This window comes from Cinclus cinclus, chromosome 13 (assembly GCF_963662255.1).
Source record: "Cinclus cinclus chromosome 13, bCinCin1.1, whole genome shotgun sequence".
In the NCBI taxonomy this organism is placed as follows: Eukaryota; Metazoa; Chordata; class Aves; order Passeriformes; family Cinclidae; genus Cinclus; species Cinclus cinclus.
The window spans coordinates 15,051,842-15,074,924 of NC_085058.1; the positions used below are offsets into that span (position 1 = coordinate 15,051,842).

The following is a 23,083-nucleotide window of genomic DNA, read 5'->3' on the forward strand; positions in this document are numbered from 1 at the left end:
AAAGTGCCACAGCCTCTCACACCTGGAACTTTAAAGTCATCAGTGGGGATTCAGGGGACAGGAGAAGCAGCTAGAGGTTAAGTGAGAGATTAGAAAGATGCTGCCTGAAGAAAATCAGCAAGAGAAGCTATGGAAGGAATAAGCAGGAAGCAGTATGGGCAGCACACCTCAATTCCAGTGATGGAGTAGATGGAGCCATTGGAAAGGGGAAAGAAGTCACCTGAACACGTATCAGTATGCTCTCTGCATTAGATTAGCAAACCCTTACCTGGAGGAGGGATTGGAGGGTTTCTCCGCAATTTCCTCTACCATTGGCACCAACCAACACCCCAAACACAGGTTGCCAACCCATTTTAATGCTGCTCTGCATGTTCACAACACCCTGCTGCCATGCCCCTGCACTGACCTGCTGGTCCCACAGCAATTCCAGTCCTACACAGCTCTGCCCAGGCTCCCACACCTGAGCCTGCAGCTCCCTAGCACTGCCTCCCCTTGCTGGTAACCACCTACACTAACTCTGCATTCTGAGGTCCAGAGGTTGTCAGCATGGAGAAGGTCACCCTCCTCATTTGACCTTCATTCTGTATTTCTGTTTTCTATTTGATTCTCTGTGAGAAAACTTCAATTGCTTGAGAATCCCTTATCAATCCCAATGATTTTATTCATGATTTCCTGTTAATCCTCAACCAGCTGTCATGTTTACTAACCTGCAGGATGACTAACCCTTTAAATCAGTCAATCTTCCTTGAAGAATTACTCAGGAAGCTCTGTAAAAGTCAATAAGCGTATAAAACACGACAAGAAGAAGAGAGCTGGGGAGCATAAGGCAGGGACAATTTAGATCAGACTCAGAGCTTCCCTGAGCTGCTTGGGGACAGATGAAATTGGACTAGATCTAGGGTTTTATAGCCTCTAGCACTCAGAGCTTGAAGTCTAAGTTTTCTGTGTCAATGTCAATAGGAAGAGGGAAAAACTGGGAAGCACTGTGTGTAGAACCTCTTTGGGAATTTATTGAAAAAAAATAAATTCTCAGTGTGTTTGTGATCTTTTAAGACAGATTTCCACATTTGAATCTGAACTCCATAGGGACCAGAACACATAACTGCCCTATGCTTTAGATTTAGTACTCCTTGAAAAGCATGGAGGAAGGTGAGCAGAATAATTTTGCTGTTTCCTCACATGTTTTCTGTAGTACTTACCACGTTCAGGATCAAAACAGTCTCTTCAAAATAAAGCTGAGAGACTCTATTCTGTGAAAAAGAAATGGAAAGGCAGGACTACAGTTTCCTGAACCCTTTGATCAGAAGCAATGAGAATTAATTGCTGAAGGGGCAAAAAACACATTCATTTTGTTTCTCCTGTCTGATTTCATTGATTCTCTTCTGCTCTCCTATGCTGTCAGTGTTTTTCTTTATTTTTTCTTCTATTTTTTTCAGTTCTATAGTCAATAAAGTAGTGAATAAATGAAAGAGGAAGTATGCCAAGATCTCCAGAAGGCAGAATGGAAAAAGGAGGCCTCCCCACCTGTCTGTGTCTGTTGGTCTCTCCATCTAGGGATACACCAGCATGGGTATCTATCTATATTTTGGCACAAATACAGATGGTGAAAATGAATCATACAGGTACAAGCAGCACTGCACAGATTTGTAGGCAGCAAGAATCACCCCTCCTGGAGTGAGTGCGTACGATCTGTGTGGTAAGTGGCAAAATGTCCTGTCTTTTGACCCTCCTCCTGATATTCTTTAGTTAAGCCCTTTCCTTCTCCCTGGTTATGGTCAGTGGCCAGTGAAAGTGGAAGTTTTCCTACCACACAGCTTTCAGAGGTGCCCAGGGATGGTGCTTCCTATTTTGAGTGAACTGAAGGGATTCATATTTTGTGAGGCCATGAGTGGAAACTCAGCACCAAACCCAAAAAAAACCTATTTTGGCTATAGACTGGCCTGATCAGTGGCCAAAGATGCACTAACAGCAAAAATCTGAGTACATATCAACCACTTCAAGCTATAAATATCTGCAGCCATCAGATGAGCTCTCCCTCTGTGGCAGCTGGACGTGTAGCACTGACCTCCCCTTGAGCAGAGACAGCTCTCAAGGTTACCCCTCAAGGCTGAAGGATCCCTTGCCTGACACCAGACATGGATGGGCTGGTAAGTGACATTTTTTGCATGTGTGTGACATTCAAGACATATAGTGAACTTATGTGATCAACATGTATCCCATTCTAACCTTCAGTGTAGTAAATAGTAGAGTATTGCCCTTCAATTCATCTGTACTTACTAAGTATTTTACATACCCAGGTTTATTGATTAAAACTAAACTAACTACTGGAGCAATCTCTGACTCTCCCCATGACAGTCTGTCTTCCTACTCTTGTTCTGCATCTTTGACAGGTTAGCACTGTCTCACCACCCTAACCTGCCCCTGGAATCCTATTTTCCTTGCAAGAGCTCCACTTCTGCCTGACGAGACCAGGGTGAAAGGAAAACATTTGATGCTTTCTTAGTTTCCCACATTTCTAGACCTGCCCCTCCATCTGAGGCTGTTCATCAGTGAAAGCTGGAGCACTGCAGCTCAGAACATGGGACCTGAATCACCTGTGCAGTTCACCAGAAACATCTGACATGAATCTCCAGCCAACAAGCAAAAGCCTCAAACGGTTAAAGCTGCATCTAAATTAGCAAGAGGATCTCACTAGAAAGAAATCCCCAGTTTCAGGGGAATTCTTGTTCTGTGGTGAGGGTCTGAAGTCAGGTTTTCAGTCCAGTAGATGAAAGCTTCACAACCACCACTGCTACTGTGGACATTTCTGAAGCCCTCTTTGCAATCCAGTCCCTTTTGAAGTGTTTGCCAAGAACACAGGTACCACTGGAAAACATGCAGTGTATTTAATCACAAAACTGAATTTCAGTCAACCTGAACTAGGATGAGCAATGCACTGCTTACCAGGCAGAACAAAGAGATATTTATCTTTCTGTCTATCTGCTTAAATCTCTTTGTTGATGCCACTCAGCTGATTCATTATGCCAAGAACATACATTGCTACAGCTTAGAGATAAGAATACTTTGCTAAATTAACCCTATGGCCCCTAAAGCAGTGAAAGGAATAAGAAAACTTCCACCTTCCCCACTCTGCTCTAGCAATGAAAAATGCAAGATATGTCCTACAGCAAAGAGAACACAGCTGTTTTAGTCAGTCATTTAGAGAGTTTAGTCAGTCATTTTAGTCAGTCATTTTCGCAGAGAAAAGCAAAAGGGCTCTCTATAGAAACAAAAGTAATTGTTCCCATGAAGAAATCGAGTCACACATGAAGTGCTGGCATCACCTCAGACCCAGTGACCACTACAGCAAGAAGGTAGTATTACCTCAACTCCTGTTGGAAGCCAGAAAACTACCCAGTAGTTTTGTCCTAAACAGTTGCCCTTTTTACCTTTGAATCAGTTTCACAGTATCTTCTGGTCAAAACTCATCAAAAAACCAAATAAAATAAAAAATACAATTGTGCAAAAAAACTACAGTGTGATTTTTCTGACTGAAGTGGTTTGAAAGGGTATTAATAAGAACACTGGAATTTGGAAGACTTCTTCAAATTCAGGCATTGAATTTTCACTGATCATCACTGGAGGCACAAACATTGCCTATGCCAAGAGAAGGAGGTAAACAATCATTATTAAGAATATCAATAGAGAATGATGCAGCTCCTCAACACTTAGTTTTCATTAAACCCACCCTGAGAGGCAAAATATCAGGAAGTTGCCATGCCCCAGGAGATTTCTCTGGAGCACTGAGTTACTTTCCGTTTGGGGTATGTCTATGAATGAAGAGTCGTGGGGAAGGGAATATAAAGGACATGGAAAAATTATCTTCTTTCCCACAAAGTGGCTCTTCTCAAAGAGATAAAAGTATAGAATCAAGATTGTTTGCATTCTGAAATTCAGGAAGAGAGGACAGACACAATGCTTGGTTCAGATTATCATGAAAGCAACTGCAAAATTCATCTCTGATCAAAATACCCAACAAGATGTGACCATGGATTTGGAGCCAGACTGACACTGGAGTTTGAATCCAGAGATGGATAACAAAGACTTCAACTTCCGATGAGAGATGGGCACTTGGTGCATGAGGTAAATCCCAGGCATTGTGCTGTTTGCTACAGGAACTGGGATGGTTTAACAGTGGGGTATTTCGACTCGAGATCAAAGACCTGCCTCACTAGATCTGTTGACAAGCATTATGGATTCAGCTGTAGAGACTGCAGGACTAATCTGCTGCTGTGCTAGAAGATCACCTTCTCTTCTTCAGAGTTACTTACCCCTCCTTGATGCCAACATAAAAGGAAAAGAGTGACAATGATTATTTTATCCCAGCAGCCACAAAATATAATTCTTATGGTTCAATAAAAAAATTAAATTAAATAAAAAAAGAAGTGGACCAAAGGTTAGATAAAGGTTAGTTGATGGAAGAAGGGGAGGAATGAGTAGGATATAAGAAATGAAAGGCTGTGGGAGAAGGCAAGAAAGATAAAGACAGCAAAAGGAGGAAGATTTAGAAAGAGCGAAGGGAAAGGTCATCAGCAGAAACTGCTGTTAGCACACAGAATTGTCTTGATGAAATAAGCACCATGAGGAGGTCACCACAACCTGTCTTTTTAAATTGCTCATTGCAATTTTACTAGAAAAGCCTTGCACCATGAGCCCTGCCCATTTCCCCAGCCTTTTCCCTCAATATCCCAGCCAATGCCTCTGAGACCAGCTTTAGCTAATTTCCTTAAAGACATGCAAGCCGGTAATTCTGGGAAGCACAGATAGTCGGGAATAACAAACACGACCAAAATTAGATTAAAATAGCCTGCTGATAAACAAATTACTCACCCAAAATACACATTGGACTAGGCACGGTGGGGATCCCTATAATCACATCGCCACCGTGTGGCTCCTGCTCCCTCACATCCCCTCCAGCCTCAGCACCCCGGCTTGGCTTTGTCTGTGCTTGGACAGCAGGTGTCCAGTCTGATCCCACTGCCCCCGAACTGGGAATGGTTTGCCTGGTTTATTCTGGGGTTTGGGTTCTCTAAAAGCAATAGATCCCATGGCTAAGAGTGCCCTGGAGAGCATCCCGTGCCTCTGAGTGCTGCCCAAAAGGCTCTAGCCCCTCCACACTTGGGGTCTCAAAGACACAGGAATGCTTCACAATGAGCTCCTCGGGCCTTAATACAGACCTGAATCAAGATATGAAGACATCTGCACAGAGATGAAGTAGAGCAAAGCCAAAGGAGACTGGAAAAAATAGTATCGTCACTCTGGGACAGAGAGAGGAGACTTCAGGAAAGTTGCAGTGCCTCACCACATCTCAGTTTATCTACAGCTGTCAGGATCTGTCTCCTCTTCCCCACCCTGGCCTGTAGTGAACAAACTAGAAACTAGAAGAAGGAAGAATGGACATGAGTAACACCACAGAGTTTGACTATAGCATCAAAATGAAGAACAAAAAAAACCTCCTGATGCTCTCACAGCAATTCAGCACCACTTTAGATATTTGCCAAGCAGAATGTTCAGCCTTTATTATATAGTCAGAGTTAACATGGTGGAGAGAAAATAGATACTAAAAAAGCAGCAAGGCAATGGAGGAAGACCTCACTGGGAGCTGTTTGCTGCATGGATGTGGACACGGCAGGTGGAAAACAGAAATTGGGAGAGCAGAACACAAGGATTGGTAAAATACTCTGGATTTTTGCAAAGAGATAAGTTAGGAGGGAGAGACTAGCTGATGATCAGACAAAAAAAATGTCTTCTCCATATCAGTAATCTGAGTTTTCACAGATAGAAAGATAGCACAGATAGCACTTCCATTAGAAGGGACTTAAACTTCTACTTCTCCATTATTCACCATCTCTTTGATTATCACTGCACGGCAATCACTGAATACAGGACAGTCAAGGGCTCTCATCTCTCACTGGGCTTCAAAGAATTTCTTCCCTGTTGTGGATGAAGCACAAGTTTGCTGTGTTCCATCACTCAGACCTTCTTATACTTCCCCCTCTGAAACACAGCAGCAACAATTTCCCAGGTCCATCTGGATTGGTAATTTTTTCTTATGCTGGGGTCTCTTCTCCAGGCATACCTTGCTTCTTGCAGTTATGCACCTGATAAGTGAGCATTTAGCATCAGCTTCTGTTAGGAAGGAGACAGAAGCCAAACATTTTCTAGCCAGCCCATGGCTCTGCAGGTGGACAAAGCCTCAAGTAGAGCTTCTGGAAGCCTGAGATGAAGATGGATGTTTCTGAATCCATCAGGGAGACACACTGCCATCTGCTTGCTTCCTTTAAAACTGCTTTCTCAGTGCAGCTCTGCTAAAAGCAAGAGGGACACTGAACCTCCAGCACAGCCCCATGTATAACCCTGATGCCCTGGATCACTTTGGGCTGAAGCACTCAACGACAGGCCTACAGGACACCCCCAGAATGGCCATGTTCTTGTCCTGTCTGTCTCACAGCCTTCAGCACCATCAAAATACAATCTCCCCACCATTCCCAGCAAGCAGATTACTGGAATTCTCAAAAAAACTCACAATAATCAGTCCATCACTTCGCTACTGGAACACTTTCCAGGATTCCTGCCTTCTGTATAGTTCATATCTAAACTAAAACTAAACATTCTCAGGTGCTTTGCTGTGTAAAATTTTACCCCTGTTTTCATAAGCAATTTTCAAGTGCTGTAGCATTCACCAGATTGATCCTTAACTTTCCAAGAACCTCTGCACCACTCAAATGCACTGAGACCAGGGCCAAAAATATGTTAACTGTGACAAAGAAAGATGTCCTGATGCAATCCTGAAAAAGAATTCATTGCATTTTCAAGCACAGTGAATTTATCTCAAGAAACCAGAGCTGTTTGTCACATCTCCTGACCCACACTTCCCAAAAGACACAACCTGCTCATTTGTATGCAGCTACCAGAGCAGTCTGCTCCAAAAGCCTGGAGCTTCTCATGCCCTGAACCACAGGACAAGGAGAAAACTAGAATACATTCTTGGCCACTCAGAACTGCAGAAATCACCCTAGTTCAGTTCAGGCTGACTTCTGGTACATGATGCTCTATTTGATTTTACAGTAACAGCACTATCTCCTAAATTCCTGCACCAGTACCTTAAAAAAAAAAAAAAACCCAACAGAAAAAAAACAGAAAAAAAAAAACCTGAAAATACTGAAAATAGACAATGTATTTTCTTAAAATCACTTTACCATTCACAACCAAACAACATTGCTGTTATTTGCATCCTTTTCTCCCTTTCCATGGAAGAAACAACAAATTGGGAAAGGCAGTAAGTATTTGTCACCAGTTGGAAAAATTCCCCATTTCTCCCATTGTACCAAGCCCCAGGACAACCAATACTCTCTAAATACTCAAAACAAAGGTCCAGCCTGGCTCCCTGAGCACTCAGGGTACCATCTCCCATAGGGCTGGGGATGCTCCAAGAACCAGAACTGGTACAGGAATCTCTTGCACTACGCCTCTTTCCTACACATTGCTCTTTGGGACCAAAGGATGAGGGAATACCAAGGGAGAATGAGAATCAACAGGATCATTCTGTCCAGCAGCACAGCACAAAAAGGAAAGTCAGAAAGAACATGAAGAAAAAAGCTTACTTGATTTCAGCAGAGCTGCCAGAGCCCCAATGGCTGCCCTGGGGAAAGAAGAGAGATGGAGAAATAATGTCAATTTCTTCAATAATTTTTGTAACCTTCATCTTCACCGTCTTCTGGGCCAGGCTTCCCAGATGGTCTAAGCTGACAGCTTATGATGGACTTTGACAGAATTGCAATGTTTTACACCAACAGAGGATCCAGCCTCTGCAGCTGACTCAGTTATTCTAAAAGACCATTAGCCCTCTAGCTTTACTGTTACACTGATTTGTAGTGACCATTAAAATTTAAAGCAACACCCACAAAGTGATCTAACAAGTCTTCAAACTGCTGCCCCAGAGCTTTTTCTTTGTTCCAGAGACTTAGCAAATGCCCACTCCAGACACAAGTGCTTCAATCTGCATCAGCAGATAACTTCTGTATCAAGCTGGGACATCAATGTCAATATTTACAGCAAAATCCCACTCCTTTGTCTACTTTCCCAAAACAAGCGTCACCCCCTATCCTCCCTCCCAGCTATAACTGAAAACAAAATTGAGGTTTTTTTAATTGAAACCATATCTTGCATTGCAGAGTTATGTAGAGCGCCCCTCTCAGAGGAGGACAGGCAGGAAAGGTGCTAAAGCTCTTTAGTAAAACTGCTTTCAGTGAGTAAAGGCAGGGACAGACATTTCTAAGGAACTTCTGTGTCATTTCACTGTGCAGGTAAGCAAGTGAACCTGCCTGAGCCAGCACAGCACTGTGCTGTGGTTTGACTGGGAGCTGGTCACTGACATTTGCAGCTTGAGAAGCTGAACTGAGACATCATTGTTCCCTAACTTCTGGAGGCAAGTTCCTTCTTCATGTGGTAAAATCTCCATCCCACTTGTCTCACAGAAGACTTTATTTTCCAGTCATGTTTTGCTGGAGCAAGATCCCTGGTTTAGTGCTGTGAAGTTTCAAGTGTCCAGAGCTGATTCAATAAATACAGTTACAAAAACCTCCATGTGCAATGATTCCTTAAAATGTAATCTCTTTACAAACCAATCCCCAAATAAAATTGCATTAAATTCCATACTGAGCCAATTATCATCCTGCAGCAAATAAATATTTTTTGTCACCAAGCTCCTGTTCATGGTGTGTCCTAACAGCAGCTGAGACCAAGAGTCAAGAGCTGGTTCTTGCTAATACTGGGTCAACATCTCTATCTAAAGTCATTTTTTCATCATGAATCTGTCAGAGTGCAACAACAGCTTTACAAACTGCAAAGAAAATACACTCAAATATAGACAGAACAGGAAATCAGTAGCTAAAAAATCTCACCAGTGGAAGCACAGTCGTGCTTTCATTACTTCCTTAGCTCCAACTGAACAGCAATCATTCAGGTGGTGGAGGAGTAATGTCATCCCCCAGCTATTCAGCCTGCTCAGAAAAGGAACACTACATCTACTGATCACTCAGTCTCTCCCCAGTTTTAAAGACTGGGACAAAGTAAACAACTCTAAGCAAGTTAAAATTCCACCCAGAGCATCTCCCAGATCTCACACTCCAGTATGTGTCTTTAAAAAGAGACTGCTCTGCATAGCTGTATTTTACAGGCCTAATGTGATGTCTCAATCACCTGGCAGAGCAGCAGAGCAATGAAGGAATGACCAGAGTATCTCTGGCTCCAAGCAGAAGAGTTCTCAGAATTCCCTCCAGGAATCTGTTTTATGCTGTAGGTGCTTATGAGCATTGCTAAGAGTTTCAGCAGAGCTACACTATTTTCATAAAGACAACAGCGCCAGCAAACCTCCCATCAGATAATAAATCAGCAAATCTGGATCTTCCAATACATTTTGGCAGGGTTTGTGAACCACACTGTATGCAGACAACTTCATTCATCCTCAAAGGATCCCAGAATTCCCAAAGCACATTCTCAGTCCAATCTCCTGTTCCAGCTGTCTAGGTAGGGCCTAGGTGCAGGCCCAGTAGACTAACTCCAAAGATAAGCATTGCTTTAGAAAATATTTTGAGAGAAAAAAAACCTAAGAGACATGAGGATAAACCATAAAGCAGGTAAAATAAGTTAAAGTAAGGTAAAATAAGAGATAAAACAGACTTATCAAGAGTAGACCAAACCAACCTAACTTGGTATCTTTCTTTGGTAAGAAAACCAACTACTTCTACACAAGGGAAGTGTGGTAGATCTAATTTATCAGTACTTCAGTAATGCATTTGATATGGTGCTACACTGAAAATTATTAGCCAAGCTGGAGCACATGGGGATTAATGCAAGAATTACAATGTGGGAAAGGAACTGGTTAAAGACTCAATGACAGGAGTTGTGCTGAAAGAGGAATTATTAGTCTAGAGGGAACTTGTGTGGAAGTCCTCAAGGATCTCTTCAGACTGATCTTAGTTCAGCTTTTCATTAATAACCTTGGCACAAAAAAAGTCAGAGTATACTAACAAAATCTGCTGACCGTGTGAAGTCAGGAACTGCTGCCAATAGCAGGGAGTTCAGAATATCATCCAGGAGTAACAAGATGTTCTTGAGTTCTGAAGAAAGAGAAATGTGATGAAATGTAATAGTCAAAGTGCAAGGTTAAGCATTTAGGATTTAATAAGGATTACCGTTATGAGCAGGGGCTCATAATTTGGAAATGAGTAGAAGGACACCCTGGATATATGAACCCATTAAGGGATAAGGACAAGCATAACCAGCAGGGTGACAGCCACAAAAAGGACAGATCAGGTCTCAGAAAACCACTGCCAGTGGAGAAGGGAACATGGATGTTCTCAAAGGTTTCACCTGAACAGAACACCTCTGTGCAGAACTCAGAAGGAACCATGCAGAAACGTGCCAAGGAAATCATTATGGTAGCAGAGACATAACTCATTAGGAGTCTTAAAGATCACAGTTTAGTCACCTTAACAAAATGATAGCCAGGAGATAACTGAATTGTTTCCCCTCTCCCCTCTGGGTGGCAGAGAAGTAAACACTGAGGAAAGCAGACAGATACTTAGGCTGAGGAAAAAAATTTGGCACTAGGACAAATGGATATAAAATGGCCATGAATAAATTTAGCTGGAATTGAAAGGATGGATTTTAAGCACTGGAAAATGAAGGCATGAAACATCCTCTTGGCAGCAATGGGACAAACAACCTAATGACTTTGAAAAGGCAGCTTGGATAGCCAGGCTCAGTTGCCAATGAGGAAAGGGTCTGAGGAAAGTGACCCAGGAACGACTGTACCCCTATAACCTTACATTTTAAACATAGATATAATGGGAATGAAATGAGAAGCATGTATTCTAAGTGCAGAGTTAATCAGCCAGCCCAGAAAAGAGCAGCTGCATCAGCTTAAGATGGAAGTCCAGAGTCCAGTGTCCTGTGGCCAACAGTGCCATGGAAAGCATTCAAGGCCACAGCAGAAACAAAGTGCTAGGACTTGCAGAACAGGTTCAAACTCCAACAGCTTTCAGTCCAGAGATCCCATAAACTAACAATGGTGCCTTTGGGAGGGGTTTCAGCTCTTCACTGATTTTGCTTCCATATATTTGCCTGAGAACTTCTGAACTTGTGTAAAATCTTAGCATTCATAAATATCCTGGAAAAGGACTTCACACCTCTATTGTATAGAGAATCACATACCTGCATTTGTTTTAAGTCTGGACTTTCAATCAGCATTGTAATTTGCACATTAAGTCAGGTGTTAGCACCCCCAGAATATTAGTCATCTTTGATGCTGAATAAAATCAAACACACAAAACGCCCTACGGGAAACAATATATCATAGAAGAGGACTAGAAGCAGAATGGGCTTTCACTGAAAGCCGTAGCAAGACCATTGAAGCATCAGTGAAGCTACAGCAAGCCAGGCAAATGGTGTTTGTGATAATACCAGCACCTCTCAGCACCATATGGCAAATCAACAGCATCTTTGCTGGCATCAGGGGATATAATGAGATGAGTAAGCCTGGGACAAGAAGACAGAGAGAGGAGTTCATAAACTGTGCACAAGAGCAAGGACAGGGCAAAAGGAAGATGAGAATAGGAGGAAAAGTTTAGGAGCACAAGAAAGATGACTTGATGAGCCATATGCCAGACCAGAGAATTTGACAGCATGCCCAGAGCAAATCTCTGCATTTGTCTCAAGAAGGAACGGAGGGGAGATGAGGGGGAGGGGGAGGGATTAAATCATTAAAAAAACTTGCCAAATCTGTCCAGATGCCTTCTTCTGATTTTTCTGTTTTCTCTGAAAATACATTAGCTAAATCTTAGCTGTTTTGTCAAGTCCAGTGTATCCCGAAGGAGACTCAATTATATATTAACAAAAACAAAGTATAAATAAAGTTGCACTATCTTGTAAAGCATAATAATAAATGCTGCTCCATAATCAGAAAACATTAAAACCTCCCTGTAGTAGCAGTCAAGACAGCCACTCAAAAGAATGGAAAATTTTGAAGTGTTTCCAAGTCAGCAGCTTGGATATCTGGGCAAGAGTACAACTAGCAGACAGACAGACAAATGCAGCTTCCAGATCCTGTGCTTAGGAACCAGGAGGAACAACAAAGAAAAACTCCATGACCCAAGCCAAAGCACAATTGGATTAGACAGTAAAGCCAGGCTGTTAAAGAGCCTGGACAAAGCAGCCCTGTGCCTAGGTTACCCTTTCAGATCTGAGCTGCCAGGATACTTTTTTGCTGGAAATCACTTCAGGCAGAGGAGCCTGAAAACCAAGATCTCCTCTGTTTTCTTCTGCACTCTAATCCCAGCTCACAGCACAAGGCACTCTGATGGACAACCCCGTGCCTGTTTCTGTCTCTTGAAGAAAACAGGACTCCTGAAAATACAAAACCCCACTCCAGAAGAGATACAGGGTTGACTGCAGAGAAGGATTTTAAGACTCACAGAACATAATGATGGTGCAAAACCACCCAGGACTAGCCTGGAACTATGAACAGGGGACAGCAAAGAAGCCAAAGACTGAACAAAGAAATTAACCAAAAGAGCTCTGCAGATCAGCCCCCAAGTAACATAACCATCCTTCCTTCTGTGAATTTGTGTCTTCTACACACTAAAATACAGAACACCCTCTTCAAATTATTGAATGAAAGCTAGTGACTTGGTGCTCTATAATAAACCTCTTCAACCTGATGCCTAATTCCTTACAGCAATCTCACTTGGATGATAAAAATATAATGCACTATTTTTACAGAAATGTAAGAAAAGTTTCTGCCCTGGCAGAACCCATGTTGCACAACTCCTCCTGCCCTTCACCCTGCTATTTCTGTCATGCTATTGCTGTCATGTTTCTTTATACCTCAAGCAGAGTGGGGAAGGGACCCTGCAATACATGTTTGTACAGCACCTTCTTGCACAATGGACCCCCGACTCAGAGCTCAAAGCCCCTAAGTTTCAACAGCCCCTCTCTCCAGGCAGAATTAAGTGTCCTCAGGTGTACACATAAACCTGGCTGTATTTTGCCTCAGACCCCTGGGACTTGTACTTAACTACTGGAATTTATACAGCCACAGAACCACTCACTGTAAAGAAGATTTCACATTTGACAACTGAGAGATGTTCAGAAACAACACACAGGCACCACAGCTATAGGTGCTTTATAAATCCTACCAGAAGGTAGATATCTGAGGCAGTTGCCTTGAAAGTCATTTCCCTCATGGCCCAGAAATACAGATCTGAAATATGCAGGCACTTGTGTAGCAATTTGTTTTAAGGACTTAAAACCAGCAGTTTCACAAGCCTTGGAAATATGGGTGGGGAAAAGCTGCTGGCATTTTCAGAGCCATGCTAGTCTAGGACTTATGCAAAAACACCCATCATCTTGTCCTCTTTAATTCCAGCTTGTTAGCAAGGCATTAAAACTTCCACTGAAGGCAAAGTTTGCATACAGTCTGCAATGTCCCACACATTGCCAACAGGTGGAGTTTGGAGATCCAGCTGTTGTGTACAGATGTGCTTCCAGTGTAATGCTGAAAGATGAGAGGACAAAACCCACACACTCCTTTTCCAATGGATACATCCATTCCAGTGACCAGCATGTCTCAGTTCCCAGGTTCGGCTCAAAGCCTTCACTGCAGCTTCTTCAAAACATCTGACTGCTGTGGAGCCTGCCAAGCTAAAACCAGTGAAGAGGTACAGCCTCCCAGCCTCTTTCATCTCTGCCTTGCAGAAAGAAGAGTGACTCCAGGCTCATCCTCCAGGCATCCTTACAAGTCTCCTACTTTTTCTTGTGTACAAGTACAGAAGTGGAGACAGCTGTATCCTAAAAAGTCAAGCTATTCTTTACAGCTCTAAATTAAATTAGCTTCAAAGTAGTAACAAAGAAGAGCAAGGTACATGAAATACAATTAAAACCTTGCCAAAAGAATGCCCAGGTTTTCCTTACAGTGCAGTGCAGAGCTGGCACTGCCTCCCCAGGCAGAAACCATACCTCAGAATATTATGTCAGCTCCCTCTCCAGGGTCAGATGTCACAAATGGGGCTGAGGCAGGCTCTGACAGCTTGTCATTCACATCAAGATAAAGGGGCTCGAAGGTTCACAATCAGACAGAATTCTTAACAAATTCATCACCCAGGCAGTTCCAGGGTGACAGTGTGAGAACCCAGCTTTCCCACCCCAGGGTCACATGTGAGGGGACTGGGAAACAGGCTCAGTACTGTCCTTGACTGATTAAGAGGAGTGGTGAGGACACTCATCTGCTTACAAGCACCAGCAGAGTCCTACAGAACATTTCATACACACTTAAAGTGTGTCAGGGAATGTGGTTAAATCCCCCTCTTTCCCCCAGGCAGCTGTCTTCCACTCCCAGTCCAGTTACCACTCAGTTCAAAAGAGCCTGATGTTCTCTTGGCTCACTCCCTAGCTGTCATTTTATTTGTAGCTCACCCATTCCCAGCAGCTTTTGCTCTGGAAACCACAGGGATTGACATGAAGACTCTGCTGACAGGAGAGTGTGTTCTCCACACATGGGGGAAGACACCCAGCCCCATTTTTTTTACTTCTGGATCATTCAGCCTTAAAATTTCCTGAGTGCTGTGTACATTCAGAGTAAGGGCAGGGAGAGGGAAGCAATCCATGCACCTTGCTTAGGGCAAGATGAAGTCAAATTACACTTCTTAGTGACATACCCAGGAATCCTAGGCTCAAATCTCAGCAGCACAACTGGGACTTCTTTCATTAAAAAAAAACAAAAAAAAAAAAAAAAAAAAAAAAAAAAAAAACAAAAAAAAAAACACTCAACTGGAGGTGCTTTGCCACTAGAGAGTCTCTGATGGTGAACAATTCAGGGAGAGTTTGGGGGTACCCAGGGGTTTATGATGCCAGAAAAATAAGGCTGCACACTGCTGCAAAACCACTGCAAGATTTTCATTTTATGAATACTCTCAATTACTGGCTGTGAAACATCCAAGGGCAGCTTGTGTTGCTGACAGTCCAGGTAGAGAAGTATCTAGCACATCACTGCTTGTGCCCAGAGCTATTGGAGAGCATAAAAGGGAGGCTGGTTTCAATGCAATCAAGGCTAAGAGCTGTAGCTCTTCTTGACTGCTGGTTAGCACAAACCATCTCTAAGGCAGCAGTAATCTCAGGGTACAACATCTTTCAAAAGCACTTTGTAGTGAAAGGTTCCCTTGAGCTGTGTTTTAAATAGTCACCTTTCCTGGATGGAGCTAGGCTGCTGCAAAGGATGGAAATTCATTTCATCTTTTCCTGTGGTTTTCAGAATTTTGAGGTCTGTTTTGTTTGAGGGTTTTGGTTGGTTGGTTGGTCTTTTCAACCAAAGAAATAAACCCCTTTCAGAGAAGCTAATTTTACAAATGTGTACAACATAAGAGACTTAAAAAGGACATGAATTATGAAGCTGAAGCACTGAGAAAGCATCATCTTCCTTGATCTCTTCCAAGAAAGAAGGCTGAGTTGTACAGAAGCCTTTTCTTTAAGCAAAAGTCAGATGTTTCAGAATAAAAGAAGGAATGACTTCTATTGAACACAAGATAAAAAACTCCATTCTTTTTAATCTAATGGTATTGTTTCCATATTACAAGGCCCTAGAAATATCCATCAGTTTGAGTTTATATTGCACTTCTCTTCCCCTCTGGTCCTACTCAGATGAAGCACATCCATAAAGTCCAGCCAAAGGAAACTCAAAGTTTAAAATCTCTAGGGAAGAGGGCTGGATTACAGAGGACTTTTTGAAAATGCCAGAGCAAGAAGCTGTTTCATGCAGCAGGTACAAGTGCAAAAAGATGAAAATAATCTATGAAATTAACCTTCCTGTATGCACTTATTAATCCCCATGTGCTTCCCAAGGAGGTATCACTTCCCCTGTTATGCACACAGATCAGATGTTTCTATCCATTATTCTTACCAAATACCAAAGAATGGTGAACAGAGTTAGACCTGCCTGAAAAGCTCACATGCAAGTGCAATTGCAACAAAATATGCAGAAGAAAATGTGCAGCATAGATCACCAAATATTTCCTGCTTTCCAGCTATTCCCACTTTGCAACCTTTCTAACAATTGTGGTCCCTAAGAACATTCACACATAGCCCTCCAGCACTAAATTTAGTGAGAACTGGGCACTTTACAGTTTGTTGGTCCTAACTGAGGCTGCCAAACAGGAACATGCTTGGAAATGCTGGGGAATTCATTTGTATGCCACACGTGCACACAATACTGAGCTTAATTGGCACTATTAAATCAGCCTCAAATTGAGAACAATGCATAAACATGCTTCAGAATCACAAAGTAACATTCTCTTACAGATTCACAATCAGCATCTTGACCTGAATTTAAAAGGCATTTTTATGTCTAAACATGCAGGTAGCACTCAACAGGATTTTGCAAAGCTCCTTTGTATGCCAAGGTCAGAACTACCTTTTAACTGTACAGGTTAATCCATTAACCTGCTGAGAGGCTTTTCTTTTATGGCTACACTCCCTTTCATCTTCACATGTTTGAATATCTCTGAAAATCTGGACATTCATTCAAAAAATTCAAGTCTCACCTAAGTACCTTCAGGCAGTGCCAATAGCCAGCTTTAAGAAATGTTTCAAATGTGTCTTCTGTGCTAGAAAAAATGGCCACTTTTCTCACCATGTGTGCCAAAACAGAGGGCTGCAAAATACACAGAGAATGTTGCTAGAAATGTATAATATTGACTAATTTTGCCACAGGTAAGCATGAAGTTTTAGAGGGAAAAAAATGTTGCAAATGCAGAGCATTAGGAAGAAAACTCTTATTAATTTGTCTGGGATTTTCAATAAGGATTTATCAGAAAAAGCCATCCTGTTCTTCACCCCTGTCTGCCATTCTGTGGTTTGTCTTGCTGGATAGTGAGGGCAGGGGGTGGGGATACTGCTGCATTGTGCAGGATATCCAGGGATACATCTGCAGGAAAAGGAAGGTGTTGGAAGCAGAGGGCTTTGCCACTGCCCTGCAGCAGCTTTTTGGACATCAGACAGCCAGGCTGTGATCGGGGAGGCAGCAGAGTCACCCGAGGACTGATCAGGCTCACACAACAGGATAGATGCTACAAATGAAGATGCATGTTCTGCAGAAGCTGTCCCTGCAAGCAGGCTGAGCCACCACCCCCAACAGCAGCACCCCAATGCCTTCTGCAACCCTGTCCTTGTTCTGTCCTCATCTCCACATCTCTGCAGGACAGCACTAGGACTTCTGACTGCAGGGAAGGCAACCTGCAGGTCAGAGATGAGGCTCTCTGCAGCCACAGTACCTCGAGGTCTGCAGCATTTTGAAGAACAGCCTGCGTGAGACAGCAGTGGGAATGACACGAGTAGGGTCCTGATAAAGAATGAGATGTTTGTTTATTCATTTCACTGGAATGCAAAAGAGTCAGAGAAATAGGTTTAACTGCTGGATCATCCATGCTGCCTTCCACACAGCACTTTGCCCAGCTGCTGCCTGAGGTTCAACCTGCAGGGGAAAAAAGACTTTGACAGTATAGGAAGACTACCAGGGGCAGCCAGAGCACAGCCTCAGTTTTTCCTCCAACATGTACAAGCAAGGGGATTTGAGAGCAGGCAGCTGACACCAGCCTCAATTGCAACACAGGTCACTACAGCACCATGGAGCACGTGAGGCTGGTGAGGAGGCAGCACCTGGCTGCTGTGGCTGATCCAGCCTAACCCTAGTCCTGATCTAGCCACCCACAGACTAATGAATCTGTTCAGTTGCACAAGTCTAACTCCTTATTAAGCAATAATCTGGTCACATCTTAATGCCAGTGCTTGCTCTTCACAACATTTAGCTAGAATGTTTAAAAGGAAGATAAAGTCAGTAAATGTCAAAATGCAGCATATACTGGGTCAAATTCTCTGAATATTTCCTGTTTGAAAGCTTCAATGTCACACTGGCATAACTGAAGGGGCTTTTTGAAGCAGTAATGTGTAGAAGCCTAAGTAATAAAAGTTAGGGGTTGAGTTTTTTTCCTTTTCTTGCCATTGGAAATCTTCTATTTGATATAATCCAGCCAAACTCCAGGATCTGAAAACAGACCATATCAAAGCCAAGGTTGGTGGTTAGGTTAAGGTGAAAATATAATAATGAAGAGACAGGGATAAAGAATTAAAATTCATAGGGAAAATTCTGAGTATTATTGGTATAGCTCTTCCACATGCATTTTTCTCTACATAGTAAAATCTGGAAGCTGATTAAAACTGGAATGACCACAAATTTTTAAGTGCAATTTTAAATAATTAAAAGCAAGGAGGAAATTAAGCTTTTGACTAGACAGTGACAGCTGTTGTGCCATTGCAGCATATTCCCTATGGTCCACAAAAAGCTTGAACTGTATCCCTTCAACACAGGAAAGAAGCACATAGATTTGGTGTGCTGAAGTTCTAGGATGATTCTCTCTTTTCTATCCTGCAATAATCTGGCTTTTGCTGTCTCAGAGCCATGACCTTTCCAAGGTTTGCACTTCAAGGGGAGTTTCCATTCCCATCCCCAGAGCTGAAGCCAACCATGCTGGGAATCAGCAGCCCTGTTCTTCCTCACCAGACACTTCCTCAAGTCTTCAGGTTCTCCCCTCCACATTCCAAGCCCTGCCTCCAAACACCTCCCACAGCAGCTCAGCTCTGGGTTTATTTACAGATTTTACTGGCATTGCTGCAATTCCAAGTGTTGCCCTGCAGACAAAGAGATTGAGAAGAGCTGTGCCAGTGTTAGTGAGCCAGAGCTGTGCTGAATCTGTGCCATTGCTGTTACAAAATCTTCTCTCCCTAAAAATTTCATTTCACCTTCGTTGGCAAACACTCTAATATTCACTTTATCTCTTTCATTCTCTGTAACAATTGTTTGATAGTCATTCAAAAGAGCCTGAAAGACTGAAGACTTTGGTGTTCTCTTTCACCCACTGGAAACGAGTCTCTTGTGCTGCCTCTATCTCTATATCCAGTTAGCCTGCTGCTGCTACAGCTGGTGAGGCTCCAACAGCACTATCAGGACAGGGAACCCTGCAGCAGAAGGGCTGTTGCTAAGGCTTTGACACTGTCATGTAACTCTGCTCAGGGAAGGTCTAATCACTGCTGTGCTTTAAAACCACTGATAGTTCTAGAGACTGGCTCACACTCCACCTGCCAGTATTGTCAGCACTGGTGGAGCCAGGAAAAAGCCTCAGCAACCACAGGAAAAAATTCTTGGAGCTGATTTCCTTGTAGGGACAGCATTGTGCAAATTGCCTCTGTAGAAGTTCTGCATTGAGACTTCTTTTCATTGCTTTTTTTCCAAATTTTCCTTTTCTATCTTTGAACCGAAAGCTTTTGTGGGGAGGATTTCACAGCTGCTTCCTACCCTCCTCATAATGGCAAGAGGCTTCTGGGAGGGAGGAGAAATGGCAATAAATCAAGTGAAAGGCAAAGAAGAGGAGATTCCTGGGCTCTCACATGTGCTGACACACAAGTGAGTACCCTCAGCTTTATCTGCTCACTCTCTGGCCTCTATCAGAGATTCACGTCATTACTCAACTCAGTGATTTCCGAGGGGGAATGCTTTCCTTGACACAGGAAAACCAATGTAGGCAAACAGGCAGGGTGGGCACCCGTTCATCATCTCTACATGCACATCCAGATAGCCTTTGTTTAGAAATCCCTTCCCTCCAGTCCCCGTCCCCTAGGGCTGCCTGGCTGGGGTTTTCTGAAGGCTTTGGCACTTCACAGCCACCTCAAACATGATTACAAGGTCACATAACCACATTGCTCAACCCTCTCCCCACTGCACCAACTCCACATTCACTCCACAGTCCACATCAACCACATCCCACCTGAACATAAAACCTTTCACAAATTCACTACTGTTCTTTTCTCCCCTTTCTCATTTCCCCCATCTGTGTTCTCACTGAACGCCTCAGACAGAGCTGAGTGTACCCTCACTTCCCTTAAGTGTATGAAGCATATGAAAAGTCTGATCTCAGGTGACTGTCCCACAGCAACACACAGCATTTCAGGTTAACACTTCAGACATGAGAGAGCCTTTGTCTCCTAACACTAGACTTTTTTGCCTTCTTTACTCATACAGCTCCACCACCATTAGGGCTCCCTGCACCTCCAGATCAGGAGCCTTCACACTTTACACCTCACAGATAACCCATGAACTTCTGGAAGTCATCCCAACCCTTCATTTCTTCCTAACTTATGACCTATTTTATAATCCTACTAGCTGTGCTCTAACTTTTTAAAAATTTTAATATTTCCACTGTGGTTTTGACATGCTACTTACAAAATGCTTGGCATAACCAGCTCCCACTAGTCTTGACCTAACCTATGTGGGACTATCATATGCAGCTGCAAGAGCATTATCAACGTTAACAATTCATCTAACCTAGGGAAACACTTTGAGATGCAACTGAGGCACGAAATCAAGTCGCACATCCCATTTGGATGGGAGTGACAGTAGCTTCCATGGTTACATGGGATATACACCTCAGAGAGGTCCTACGAGGCAGTGGGATTGCAGTGAGGCAACCAGGTGCCAGTTTTAATCCAGTTAGAACAAAGACCAACAGCAAAACACATACAGTATGTGAATACTGTATCATATAACGTGATAAATACTCCCAAACTGGATAACACGTCCTAAGAAGCTTGGGTAGCCTACACTGCAAGCCCTGTTGCAAGCCTGAGCATTTTCTAGGAGAAGGAGGAAGATTAAAGCTCAGGCAGAGGGAGTCTCTTGCCCAACAAACCCAGAGCTGCCTGCAGTATGGGCAGACCCAAAGCCATCACGAGGTCAGCCATGCATCTGCCATAGCCACCGGCTGTGAAAAGCCAAGAACTTGAGAACAGCAGGGACTTGCCCTCACAGCAGCTTTCCAAATATAGAACTCGAGCTCACCAAAGGGAGAAATAATGGGCAGGCAAAGAAAGGCCTTCAGCTGAAAGCACTGTTTCTCTTTCAAACTCTGACCCAGAATAAATGAAAAACATAGGCTAGACCTAAAAGAAAAAGGCAAACATCTCTTTCAAAATAACAGTCTCACTAAGTTGCTCTGCTTATAAATCAGTTCCTCTCTTCCCATGACATATAAACTTAAGCTCAGAAGTGAATTTCTCTCCATATAATGCTCATTCACCAATTTTTAATGCCTCAGAGGTGGGTGCATCTGTGGGGAAACCATGCCATTCCAAAGGCTACCAAGAGATGGCACCAGGATTTCTGTGTGCCACGTGTTCATCCAGACCTCTGGAACAACCTTGGGAGATGTTGCTCCTCTCTGCCTCATCAATTCCTCATCTATTTTCGAATCTCGTTTGAAAACATCTTTTTCCTTTGTCTCTACCTCTTAATTTTTCAATTTTTCTCATCTACTTCTATTAACAGTACAATGCCAGTAAAGGTAATTGTGAAATGCAACTCTATTTGTTCTGCAAAGCAGCACTGACATACCACCAGTCTGAAATGAGATTTTGTAACTGATTATTGATATTAGAACAGGTCATTCTTTGAGAGAAACCACACAGACCGTAAAAATAATGAAAGAGGAGGAACTGCATGAAATTGGGACACCTCTGGCTCCAAGATCATTTCTTCTATTACAATGGCTCACTGCAATAAACTTGCACAGTAGGGTTTATTTACTTATCTTAGTGATGCAACCATCCCTGCTTCATGTTATCTAAGGTTTTAGTCAAGTTGAAGAGACACTTTATAGAAACAAAAATATTCAACACAACACTCTTTCCTTTGGTGCTGGCATCATCTCATCAGAATGGTATTTTCTAGCTTTATTTAACAGGACTTCTAGGATAAATCCCATGTAGATCAAGGCCAGATGGTAAGCAAGTCATTTAGCTCTGATATAGATCAACAGAAATGTTTTTTCCCTTCTTGTGAATTTTTTACATGAATCAAGTGAACCAAATACTGACTGTTTATTCTCAAAATGCTAAGCATTGATTAATTCTGACCACATTCCAATAGAATCATGTGTTACTTTCCAATTAAATATCCAGACTGCTCAACATGATTAATGACAAAACACAGACTAACAAGAAGAATTAAGAATGATTTGCTTTTGATCTTCTATCAGGAGCCACTGCCAAATAAACAAAGGCATAAAGCTGTGTATGGAACACTCCTCAAAAAAACCCATCACATCAGCTTCCCTATCAGGTTGAAGAAGAACTAATCCCCATGCTGGTGCCTTGAGTTTCTGCTCTTTCTCAAAATACAGTCAAGCAGTGGCCAGATATTCTTCTGTTCAAAAAGAGAGCAACTGGAAGTTTAGACCAACCCAGAAGATGGAAATGCAGTAAATGTTTATGGTGGTCTACCAGCAAGACGTTATCCAGGATTAAGGATAGGGAAAAATCCAACTGCCTGCACTGGGGTCTAGAGCACATTTGCAGTCGGATCTCCTCCATGTGCCTCTCCATCATTCTCAGCAGAAAAGATAAGTGCAGTATTCAGGTCATCCCCAGTACACATCTCCTCTCTCCTTGTCCAAACCAGACATAGCCCACTGTTGTAGTGTATAATCATGGTTCTATATTGCACAGAAAATGGTGCTTTCTGTTTCCCCTATTTCGGTTTGTAGCGTGGCCTGTCCCTCTTATCAACCTCTCCCCTTCAGCGCCGCTCCATTGGCTGTGATGTGATTCTTCCCTCCCCTATATCTAGGTACAAAAAGGCTGACTATTTCCTGTATATATCTCTCTCTCCCTCCAGAATAAAAGTGTGCTGGACATAAGCCACTGAGTGAGAGCCCTTTCTGGATTTTTGCTTTTGTCCATGTGTGGACCCGACTCTCTTCTGGCCTGGGCTAGCCTTATTGGAGCCAGGAGAGCCTCGGGATAACAGCACAGCCCACTGCTGTTCTGGTTTCTTCTGTCAGTGTTAAGGTCAGGAGAACACTTGTACAAGCATTTCTTAATGTGGCACCTTGGTCACTTTTCAACACTATGGGCTCAACACTTTAACCTTGCACTGAAAGCACCA

At 42.9% G+C, this 23,083-nt stretch overlaps 1 protein-coding gene across 1 annotated transcript in view; it reads right to left on the reverse strand.

The window, feature by feature from the left end:
• Nucleotides 1–23,083, reverse strand: part of AGBL1 (AGBL carboxypeptidase 1) — a 246,363-nt gene that overhangs the window by 212,463 nt on the left and 10,817 nt on the right. The window contains exon 6 of the mRNA XM_062501147.1: nucleotides 7,644–7,681. Within this exon, the coding sequence (XP_062357131.1) occupies nucleotides 7,644–7,681 (38 nt within the window). The remainder of the gene's footprint in view (nucleotides 1–7,643; nucleotides 7,682–23,083) is intronic.